This window comes from Amblyomma maculatum, chromosome 3, assembly GCF_055883805.1.
Source record: "Amblyomma maculatum isolate TAMU_Amacu chromosome 3, ASM5588380v1, whole genome shotgun sequence".
Classification (NCBI taxonomy): Eukaryota; Metazoa; Arthropoda; class Arachnida; order Ixodida; family Ixodidae; genus Amblyomma; species Amblyomma maculatum.
This window is the reverse complement of record NC_139346.1, coordinates 196,847,351-196,859,075: the sequence shown is the minus strand read 5'-3', so window position 1 is coordinate 196,859,075 and position 11,725 is coordinate 196,847,351. Positions and strand designations below refer to the sequence as shown.

The following is an 11,725-nucleotide window of genomic DNA, read 5'->3' as shown; positions in this document are numbered from 1 at the left end:
TAATTAAGAGTTAGCGTTGCATGACTCCCTGTGAAATTCTAACTGGTGAGTTATTTCTCTCGCTCTCCAATGATCGAAACCACCCGATGCACCGGCACGCACGCGCATTGAGCCATGCTCATTGAGGGAATATGGGTTTGTTTGCCAGCAGCTTTCAAACGCATTTTCCCTGCAACGCAACGTTTTTCATTAAAGATGAAGCACAAATTCCAGCAATGCAGTGTGCTTATATGATACCACAGTACGTTTTTCAGCTTCGTATTTTGGCACTGTATAAATTTCCCGCCAAGTGTCCTTCATGTTAGCGCAAACATTTCTGGTTGGCAACGCTGCTTTCTATTTTTTCTGTTCTTTTCTTTAATTTTTGGCCACGCCTTTAGCTTTTTTGAAGTTAAACTCGTTAAACCATCATCACATCACCAGCATTATTTGTGGTTTTTGGTTTTAGTTACGTTGTCGCTATTTTTTAAATGATTTTTTTTTTTTAGTCACTGTTGTTCCTGTAGGCAGTCACTTTCACACTTTCACTTCTTGAACCTCCAGACGCCTTAGCAGAGTCCGTAGTGTCCGTAGTAGCATGGTAGCATCGTAGCATATCTAGTGCTGCAAACGCTGTGTAGACTGTAGAGATCTTTTTTTTTTTTTTTTCTCCCCCATACGCGCATACGCATAGAGAGCGCTGTGGGAACCTGCCGTCTGTGCACTGTCACTAATCTGACGTTATCGTCACGCGGGTTGTACCGGCTGTTGTGCACATTTCGTTCTTTTTTAACCTCTGCAGTGTAGTGTGTAGGTGCAGCCCTCCGTCCACACCCCCTGGACAAAAACCGACGCTTGGCGGCCTAAAAGAAGCCTCCACTTCTCATATCGGAGTGCTCTTTCATGATGGCATTAGGTAAAGTAGCGATTCGTATGTTGTGCGCGTGAATTCTGCAGTATTTTGCTGAATTTCTTTTTCCTACATGCGTCTTGCATCTGTGGTTGTGCATTCCTATTCATATTATGTCTTACATTTGCCTGCCTCGCAGAGCGGTCAGCTAACCGCTTTTGATACGTGTGCTAGGAATGGGATTTACATGCCTGTGAAACCCTTATTTTTCGAGAAGTAGACTTCTTGGTTTTGGTGCTCTGTGCAGTACAAAGGCCTACAACTTTGTCTTGCTCTTTGTGGATGCCGAGCCGTGCCGCCTTGTAGCACTTCCTGTGGCCTTATGTTTAAAACCGACCAGCATTTTTTTTCATTCTTCTCTCTTGCGTATCCATGCAGCTGTGGCACCACAAGAACGACAGAAAATACAAGAGCTTCAGCTGTAGAAAACATTTTTCTTTAGTCAGTTTCCGCCAAGTGGCACCTTGGCCTAAATGATTCTATGCTCTCATTTTACAGTTACACACGCCTGTTCATCTAGATTCAGTGATAATGCTGTAACTTTTTTAAAGGTAGATTATGGTAGAAAACTGTCGCATAATGAGCGGTGCACAGTTAACAAGCCCGCTAGAGCTGCAGTCATGATACTGGGCTAACTTTGCTGCAGGTCAAAGTGAAAGAAAATATATAGTTCACGAGATGTTCTCGAGAGTTTAGTTGCAGTGCCTTTATTTGTCCACTGGCTGCGATACTTTTAATGCCTTGCTTTTGTGTTTGTGGCTTGCAAGTGTCTGTTCTATTTTTATATTTTGAAGACTGTGCAACTCATACCTTGGACCGTGCCAAAGATTCGTATGACTTAATGCCGTCCAGTGAAGGTATACGCACTTGTACCATGATTATATGACCATTAACCTGATACTGATCGGGGGCCTGTGTCTGCTGGTTTTCAGGAACTTGCTTCTGGTGGCTAATCGGCAATAAGAAAGCTCTTGCTTATATAAAGGTACCCGGTTGCTAGAATAGCGAGGCAAGAGGGGTTATTTTATGACCATTAGAACAAAGCTGTTCATAAGTAAAGAGTCTACTCTTGATGATGCTAACCTTAGAGATTGAAGTTTTGCTTTAACTGTGTTGACCTTGAAATATAGGGAAGCCTTTTCAATGTTACGTTGTTAACTCGAATGCTGAGTTACTTTAGTTCGGTTTATGATGTTTAACATAAAGCGACTCAGGCTGTGAGAGATGCCACCTTAGGTGTCTGACGAGTTTGAATTACATGAACGGGATTAGATGATTTATGTCTGCAAAACAGCTTATGCATAGCAGAAATTCAACTTGACCAGTAGGTTTGCATAAAGCTTTGTGTACTACAGGCACGGTTTGACTGACAGAGTTTAAAGGGACATTGAGGACAAACTGAAACTGTCCTGTATTGATAGCGTACTACTTTTTAGACGTATTAGAAGCAATCTCGTCAAAAATGGAGCTTTTGCAAGCTAAAAAAGACCAAAAGCTATAAGGTGCTTTTGCAACCACCTGTGCAGTTCGCAAACAAAATGCATGCGTCGGCACTTGTTTTTTTTTTTTTTTTTCTCGCATCTCCGAGACTACAGCTCTATTTGCAATGGAATGATAGTAACTAATTCTTCTCGGTAGGGCCATCATGAGTTTTGAAGATATCTAAGCCAAATTTATTTTTTTGAAAACCAGTGCTTTTGCTACTGAACAGATGTAAACATTCCCGGAAAGAGCCAGAGAATTAATTTTTTGTTGCTAACAGTAATTGGCTAGATTTGTCCTCAGTGTCCTCTTAAAAATTAGTCTGCTTCTGCTTATGTTACTTCGTAAAGTTTTGTTTACGTGTCGTGCTTAAAATCACTTGCAGCACTTAATTGTTACATTCAGCAGCTCACCATGTGAATGCATGTGGAAGTGCGACGTAACTCTACCTAACACAGACTTGTCCAATTGCAAATTCTAGTCATTCTTTAATGCTGTGACATCCTTGGGTGTGCTAATATGTAGGCTTTTTGTTACAAAAATCAATGCATTAGTCACCTCCATTTTATAGAGCACTGGGGTGTGAGTGCCGTCACTGTGGCTTGCAGCTTCTGAAGGACTGTTGATGGAATGTGATTTCATTGTTCTTGCCACTATGCTGCCTTGATTGCACACTACGAGAAAGCCTAAAGGGTGCTCCTTGGTTGTCCAGTTTTGCGTAGGGAGACGCTCGAGAAGTTCCAGAAGGAATTCGAGAAGGACCCCAAGAACCGGCTTGCACAAAATGTGTGCACAAAAATTGACCTCAAGGACCTCTGTCAGAAGCGTACATCAGCTCACTTGAACCATGTTGTGTCGCATAAGGCAAGTTATTGTTATGCTTGCTTGTCTGTTAGCTGCTTGTCTAAAGCGAACTGCATTATCCTTTGAGCCTGCTCTGTCGCAAAACATTGGGATGGGCAACAATCTTGGCTGCGACATCATTGGTTGTGGTTATCACGTACCACCCTGGCTTGTCCAAGATGACCAGGGCAAGCTCATCGGTGAGGAGCACGTGACCGCGCTAGACAACTTGGAAAGCAGATTAATAGGGTCTGCTTTGAACAAATAGGCATAAACAAACTTTTTAAAGAACTAAACTCCACTCTTGTCTAGATCTAACCAGAAGGGAAGCAATCGATTATCATTATTTTTTTAAATTGTTGCCTTGACACAAACTTGCTACAACTGCAATAAACCAATGCGGCTTGCTTTTCTGGCATTGTTATAGTTTTCAACAGGAGTTGTTTGTAGAAAATGTCGATTTTGCAATGTTTCCTCGTGAGGACGTCAACCTCTACATTGAACACTCTTAATGTAAGTGGTAGATAGTAGGGCAATGGTAGGGAAGTGTTTTACCATACGAGCACCTTGCACATCTGCTCGTAGTTGCACAATGATTTGATGCCAGTTTCCATGTTTTCTGTGAAATGCCAGGCTTCATTTTGGAGCTGTGAAAAGGCACAGTTGACAAGGCCATTGAAAAGCTGAGAAACTAATCTGTAGATGTTTTGATTGAAAATCAGGCGTGGCTTCTGGTATGAAACCATGTCAAGGCCGGTTGTCTTCCTTCGGCCAAAGGCTAGTGGAGCTCTCCTGACGACAGGCAGCCATGCGCACTGTCGTGAGGCCAAACTGTTTGGTGCAATCACATTGTTGCAGACGCTTCGCCCCTGTGCTTTTTTTTTACAGGGAAGTAATTGATTACCAGTAATCAGTTACAGAAAAAATAATTGAATTACTCAGAACATTACTGTTTGAAAAAGTAATCAGTTTATTAAAGTTACACAAAAATTGAATTACAAATAATCAGTTACCTACAACTTGTACAACTTTACATGCAATGAATGCAGTATGTATGACTGTCAAGTTCATTATAAGTGAGCTCTACTCTGTCTCTCTCTCTCTCTCTCTCTCTGTGTGTGTGTGTGCGTGCGTGTGTGCGTGTGCGCACGCGTGTGTGTGTGTGTGTGTGTGTGTGTGTGTGTGTGTGTGTGTGTGTGTGTGTTCATGCACTACAGCCATGATCATAACTTTAACTGGTCCAGAGTGTGCATGCACAGATAGCTGATGGGGAAATAGCATTAGCATACACGCACACACTTTTGAAAAATTGCTATTACTTTTTTCACAATTAGCAGGAGAACGTGATGGCACCTCTCCTAGTGAGAGCCGCCCTCTTCAGCTGCATAATCACTCATTGCATTTCTGGTTGGATTTTTTGCCAGTAACCACTGAGTTGAAGTTTTGCGACTGGTATGTTGCCTTTCTCTGTGACTGACCTTGCTTCGACAACTAAGTGCAAGCCATAATTCAATTCACTTTTCGAGGTGCACTCTCTATTCTAGCATACTGAGGACTAATAGGGCCTCTCATTGTCTTAACAAAAATAGTTAAAGCTGCAAAAGTATCTTGTGCATTACACTTCATGTAATATGATTGAAAGTTTTCTTTATCACGAATGAAATTTAGCATTCTTTAAATCAATGGTGCCATTTTTGTTTCACATAATTTTAATTGCCAAGTCACTGCTGGAAAATTTTGCTGCAGAAATAAGGTTGGTTTGGTTTTGTGGGGTTTAACGTCCCAAAGCGACTCAGGCTATGAGAGAAGCCATAGTGGAGGACTCCGGAAATTTCGACTACCTGGGTTTCTTTAACGTGCACTGATATCGCACAGCACATGGGCGCCTTGCCTTTCGCCTCCATCGAAAAGCGGCCGCCGAGGTCGGGATTTAATCCCGCGTCCTTGGGAACAGTAGTCGAGCGCCGCAACCATTGTGCCACCCTGGCAGGGTACTGCAGAAATAAGTGTCACTGTATTAACTGGATGCAAAAGTCTAATAAATGATATATTTGCTAATTAGTGGCAGTGGCAATAATTTAAAAAAGGGTCTTTTGCCACTGTGCAAAGTTGATCGCATTTCTTTTTGGAGCCGTATGCTAAATCACTTTGGAAGCAAGTTGCCTGGGGCATGCTAATGTAATTTTCCTTAGGTTCGCTATTATGCTAATGCTATACTGAATCTATTGTTTGCGCAGTACAGTATCACACATAGGGTTTGTCCAAAGCAGCAGCAGGGGTCTGACAGTTTGCCTAGTGGTGAGGAATTGAATAATTTCAACCATAAGAGCTTTGTTTAGTGACCCCAGACCTGGTATAGACTTGAAAATAAAAAAGCCCACTGCATAGACCTTACTGTTACGGTTGTCTGTTAGACATGCTGGCCTTGTAAGATGGTCTCCCTTTAAAAATTCTGGAGAAAGGGACATTTCATTTGCGAAGGCTTATTGCCCGGACAGCTTAAAGAAATAGAATTAAAGAAGGCTTGGCATGAAGAGAGGGGAAATCAGCTGATGCGGATCGCTAACTCTTTAGTCCCAACAACAACAAAAAAAAATTAGGAGGTTCACATTCCTGATGTGTTTCCTGACAACTGCAGGAATGTAATGTTTCTTATTGTTTTCTTTTCTTTTTTACCTAAGGCTGGTAGGGGCCGTTCAATGTGCTGACATCCCACAGCCAAGGCCGCTCGATGGAAGCACACTAGGTGCGGCCTGCTACATCGCCCGAAACCGGCGGGAGGCGCCTACTTCCAGTCGCCACCACCGCGGCGCCACCGTTCGGGGACAGCCGCGCGCGGAGAGCTGCGCCTGGCTGCGCTTTGAGGGAGGCGTCGGCGTGGTAGAAGCCTTTTATTTTAAGGATATAAGAGCTCCGCTTCACACAATTTGGCAACACAAATTAGTATAACTGTCATGTCTAGTGTGACCATGTCAGCACTTAGCGCTTGCTCGGCAAGGATGTATCCTGGAGTGTACCCCGAAAAACTTATAGTGACGGTGGTTCAAGGTCACTCGATTGGAGAGCTCGCATTACCGTGATGTTGCATTCGGATCCAGTTGTTTGTCACGTGAAAATGTGACCCGGCTGTGAACAATTCGAAGCTTTTCAGCTGCCATGGTAGCCTAATGCATATTTACTCATTCCTGCATACAGCTTTTATACACAAATTGACGTCAACCTGTTCTAAGCTGCCAGCGCTATCAAATTAAAAAATGTCCTACTATGAGCAACCTCTGTGAAAATGCGACATGTAACCAACCTTTCTATCTCATTCTGACAAATATTACGGTGGAAATATGAAGATGTATATTAGGTTAAATCTAGATGATAACCTAGGATCTTCGACTCAGTTGGAGACCTTAAACTTTGTACGCCAGAACGCTATCCGTCATGGCTTCCCGCATTTTGCATGACCGGACAAAGTAAGCGTGCTTGATAGAGCCGGTCTGCCTCAAGGTGCTACGTATATGCGCTGAAAGTTTTTATTACTATTTTTATTGGCTGCTCGCAAACCCATACAATTTTGCTGGTTCGTAATTTTCAATGGAAGAACGCGCATCGAGTGTTCCTGTTGTGAAACTCTTAGCTGCGATCACAAGAATGCTCACGCTTCAGAGCACAACTGCAGCCGAGATTCAGCGAGCAGCAGAGTACGCTTATTTATTGGCCACGCAAAAAAAGGAAGAAAATAACCAATCGCAGAAGGGAAATCTTTATTGACAGAGGTTTATGCCATAGCCATAAACGTCGCTCTACTGTTGAGTTGACATTTCCAGCTTAGCTCGCTATCAGTGGGGGCAGCAACTTAACGATATCTTGCATAGCGCCTTAGCATGGGCACGATCATTGTTTTTATATATTAGCTGCAGGTACTGTGTACAGTGAGAAAACAATGATGAAATCAAAAGTTTACACAGCTTGCTACTTCGCCGGACCTCTTGAGACTTCATCATCGTGTTAATGAAGGTGCTCGTAAGCTGACAAAGCTTGATTACTTCCTTTGCGGGGTACATCAAGCCTCCGTTGTCCTTGGTTTTCATTAACCTGTAACTGGTCCAGTTGACTCATATTTTCTGCAACAGGCTCTTGCACGACTGACATGTCGCCTCAAAACCATTACCAAATATCGCATAAATTAAGCAACAACCTGGTAGTGATAAACAAAACTTGGGGTTCTTAAGTCTCCTTGAGGAGCCTCGTTAGAGTGCCCGCACTTTTCTACCTGCTTATTCACCGTATCCCGTAATTGCTGCCACTGTCGCATATCATTAGGATGCAGCCTTAAGCCACCGCATTATATGAAATAGCACCCTACACATAGCTATGTAAAGCCCCTCTTTGCCGAAGCCGTACGAACGTGCCCTATAGGAGTATACTGTGCCTGACTTGGGATCTAAGGGTCCCGCTTTCAATAATTCCCATTTCATCCTTACATCTTATTGACTCTCTCTGGTTTGGCAGCTCCTGCCGCATTGAACATGTCATGTGTTCTCATTGCTCCAAAGGTGTCTGGCCATATCGCCAACTAAAGTGCCTTTTACCAGAGAGGTTTTTTTCCGATTTTCCGCCGACATAGCGGGCGCCGGATTTTTTGTGGAACATGGCTTTTCATTTTATCGCATCGGCTCAAACAGTCTCAAAAGTATAAACAAATGTTGTATGCACAGGCTCCTTTACTTGCAAGGCCACTCAGACTAGCGCGGCAAAATTTAGAACAAATTGCATGCTTATATAAAAAATACCCTTCGTAGCTTTTTCTGATAAGTCCTCGCAACATAACCTGCGAGAAAAGCTTCTGGTGCTACCTCATCGTAATGGCAAAGCGGGCGAGTTGGTGATACATGGTTTGAAAATAAAACAGCGCAAAACACACAGACGAAAGAATAGAAAGAATAGAATAGTGAGTTTACCTCATCGTGTTCATCTGCTTCACAACACATCGTTAAAAATCCTAGTTCACTAGCCAGCTCCCTGGTAACTAAATAGGTTAAACAACTCTTGGAAGAAGGCAGCAGAGCAGGTAACACCAACACAAAGCACAAGAGGCACGCACACAAGGACAACGCTGCACTGACAACTATATTAACTCATCGTTCGACTCTATTAAGGTTAAACAACGTGACGGGAACACAGGAAAAGAGGCCGACACATCTAGCGCGGTTGTGCAGTCTTCTCCTGTGTTCCCGTCATGTTGTTTGCACGGTTAACCTATAATTAATCACCAACAAGTCCAATCTGCTGTCCCTTGTAGCAAATTTAATGGCAGCTGATGAGGTATTAGGTTTCAGCATCTGGACTTTTTAACCTCAGCGCCGCTTTCATTTCACAGGAAGCGAGTGCATTTCCACTCCTCGCTGCTGCCTTTGCCTGAAGCGAGCTCAGCAGATAAAATTAGAGGGTCTCTTAGATGTCTCTTAAGCGGAGGACGGCGAAAGCCTACCCTTCTCCTATCATTTGCCTCTCATCGTTTCCCACAGTTTGTCATTTCAAGTCGTCGTTTGATATATTGGTCGTTTCCCAGTCATGATGAGTCTGCCTGCGTAGTCATTGTAGCCCTTATCACTCATAACTAAGCAGGTTACTCATTTAGAATCAGCAGTGGTCATTACATGTCGTCGTTTCACATATTGGTCATTTCGTAGTCATTAATGGTAATGATGAGTCATGTCTAGCTGTTATAGTCATTACCACACATCGCTAAGCACTTTTACTCATTTCTAATCAATTGCGGTCATTACATGTCGTAGTTTGATATACTGGCCATTACAAATCATTTTAGTCATTATTAACCATTATTAGTCATTAGCATTAGTCATTACCTCTATCAATGTCTATTTATAACTTTTATTGATTACCTATCACCATAAATCATTTTCATTCTTAATCTCCCTCCTTGCACGTCCGCTTTTGCGACTGACACACCAGTGCACAGATGCGACGCACAGATTACAGGCACAGCTTTTGCGCACAGATTTTCGCTCCATGAGCCTGGAACGGCTTTCGCCTTAAAAAACAAACGCATCCCGTCTCAACGTTAACGTGCTTGCACACGCGCACACAAAAAAAATTTGCGTTTACCACGCAGACGCGAGGCGAACGCGCCCAGAAAGGAAGCAAACCGCGCACTCAGAGCCGGCAACCCCGGCGGTGACGTGTCCCCGAACAGTGGCGCCCTGAGCAGAAATAGCGGGCGCAACTGTAAACTCCCCAAGGACGCGCTTGCCCATTGACGGCGGCGCGACGCAGCAGGCCGCACCCAGTGCGCTTCCATCGAGCGGCCGTGCCACAGCAGACTGTAAGGTAATGGAGGGCAAAAAAGTAAGAAGGATGATCAAGTGTCACCTTAATAGTAAATGCGATAGCATGTTGTCCATTACCCCGCCGCTGCGGTGCAGTGGTTAGGGGGCTCCACTGCTGTGCCCGAGGATGCGGGATCGGATCTGGTCACGGTGGCCACTTTTCAATGGAGGCGAAAAGCAAGGCGCCCGTGTGCTGTGCGATATCAGTGCGCATAAAAGAACCCCAGGCGGTCAAAAATTTTCAGAGCCCTTCACTAAGGACCCTCCATAGCCTCAGTTGCTTTGGGACGTTAAACCCCATACACTGAACCAAACATTTAATATAGCATTTTATTTCTACATGGTTTTTGTTTGTTTGATTTTTATTCAAAGAATGCGCAGCATGTCTCATTCTCACTGGACACCTACACTTACAACTACAATTAATGGCATACAATTGGAGGTACCACCTCGCTTAATACGACTTGCATGTCTCACTCTCAGTGGACACCTACACTTACAACTGCAATTAATGGCATACAATTGGAGGTACCACCTTGCTTAATATGACTTGCAATCAGCGAGCACACAGCCTCAGCATTTTTCAGAAGCGTGGCAGGGCCGATGAAGGAATGCCTGAAAACTAAGTGGAAAGGATTCTGATGTTCCAGCAGCTAGGTGCACCCCCTGCATCGTTTGCGCAGCAAAATCTAAGCTTGTTATTTATCACAGGAGCCGGCATGGTTAGCGTTGCTGAGGTGGTGTGTTATACTCGGGCCGATTGTTTTATCTGAAAAACCAGGTGCTAACAAAATAAACGAAGCAATATCAACATGCGCCTAGCACTCGGAACGCAAATGCCGGCGATGCGATATTGCCTAGTCACTGCCATGAGCAGACAGCACAGGGGAGAACGCCCAATGCTAGAACAGCAAAATTCTTTTGCTTTCGTTTGCAAGCACATTGCTTGTCGCCACCACTGCGCTGCTGAGAAGTGCTCTTACCACGGTGCCTTCAAATCCCTCTCACAAGCTAGCCGCCAACTTGATTAGCAGATGGACACTAAATCTGAATCGAAATGGGTTGAAACCATCCTGAACTCTGCACCAAGACTTGTCACAATTTGAGTGCAAAATCACCTGCATGTTTTTTCAGGCACGTTTTTCGCAATTCTGCAACACGTTTTGCTGAATTCTGGGGTACGAGGTTCGTTTTTCAGCCGAACGAGCCTATACGCTATTTCGTAATATGAAAACAGTAGTTGGCACAGCTAGTGTTTGATAGCATAGCCTCGTAACGCCAACACCTTTTTTCCACATAGGTCTTGGGTGAGAGAAGGCAAACACTGGCATTTGCATTCCTTCTGCAGAAGTTTGTTGGCCGTTTTTTTTACATTATTGGTGTACTTTTTGGGTGCAGGTTGATGTGGAAGGGAGGCCACCTTCCAACCAGAAGGTGACAGGACGATGCTGGCTCTTTGCCTGCCTGAATGCGATCCGGGTGCCAGTGATGAGACACTTCCAGTTGGATGAGCTCGAATTCAGCCCAGCCTACCTGTTCTTCTGGGACAAGGTGAGCTTCCTAGGCAGCGAAATAACGGCATATAATTCGTTAAGTTGAGTCACATATTTTGATATACAACGAAATGACGAATGTGGAAAACAATCTCACGTAAATCATTTTATTTTTCTATCGTTCGACATCGCAAGAAGTGTCTCATGGCACATGCATAGCAGCCGCATGTGATGTGACGCCAGCAGATGCAATTTAGTCGGCTGAGAATTCAGAATGATAAGCAGATGCTGATGGTGGGTATGCTGCCTTGAGAACTGTGCCAGGAGTGAGGCTCCAGTGTTCAAATGTGAAGACTGGGTGGAGCAAGGAACTGAGTGGAATTGCTTTATTTGGTGTACTATTGTTTCGGCTCGTACAACTATGGTGTCGGAAAAAAAATATGTTTCATCACTTTATCCACCATCACTGATGCGAATATTAGACAGTCTAGAAAGGTGACACCGAAAGCTTGAAGTGCAGTATTGAGGGGAAACGTAACTAGTGGGTAACCTGGTATACAGGTTGCATGGTGAAAAGAGAGAACGGGACAAAGACCTTGAAAAGCAGGGAGAGGGGCTCGGTCCAGGGGACCGCAGGAACCTGAGGCTAAAAGAAAGAGGAGGGAATGGCAGTAATT

General features: G+C 44.1%; 1 protein-coding gene across 1 annotated transcript in view; it reads left to right on the top strand.

The window, feature by feature from the left end:
* Positions 1-635: 635 nt before the first annotated feature.
* The window catches only part of LOC146197361 (bleomycin hydrolase), a 28,446-nt gene continuing 17,356 nt past the window's right edge, over positions 636-11,725 (top strand). The window contains exons 1-3 of the mRNA XM_084599172.1: positions 636-895; positions 3,084-3,235; positions 10,954-11,106. Of these exons, the coding sequence (XP_084455298.1) occupies positions 883-895; positions 3,084-3,235; positions 10,954-11,106 (318 nt within the window). The 5' untranslated portion in view covers positions 636-882. The remainder of the gene's footprint in view (positions 896-3,083; positions 3,236-10,953; positions 11,107-11,725) is intronic.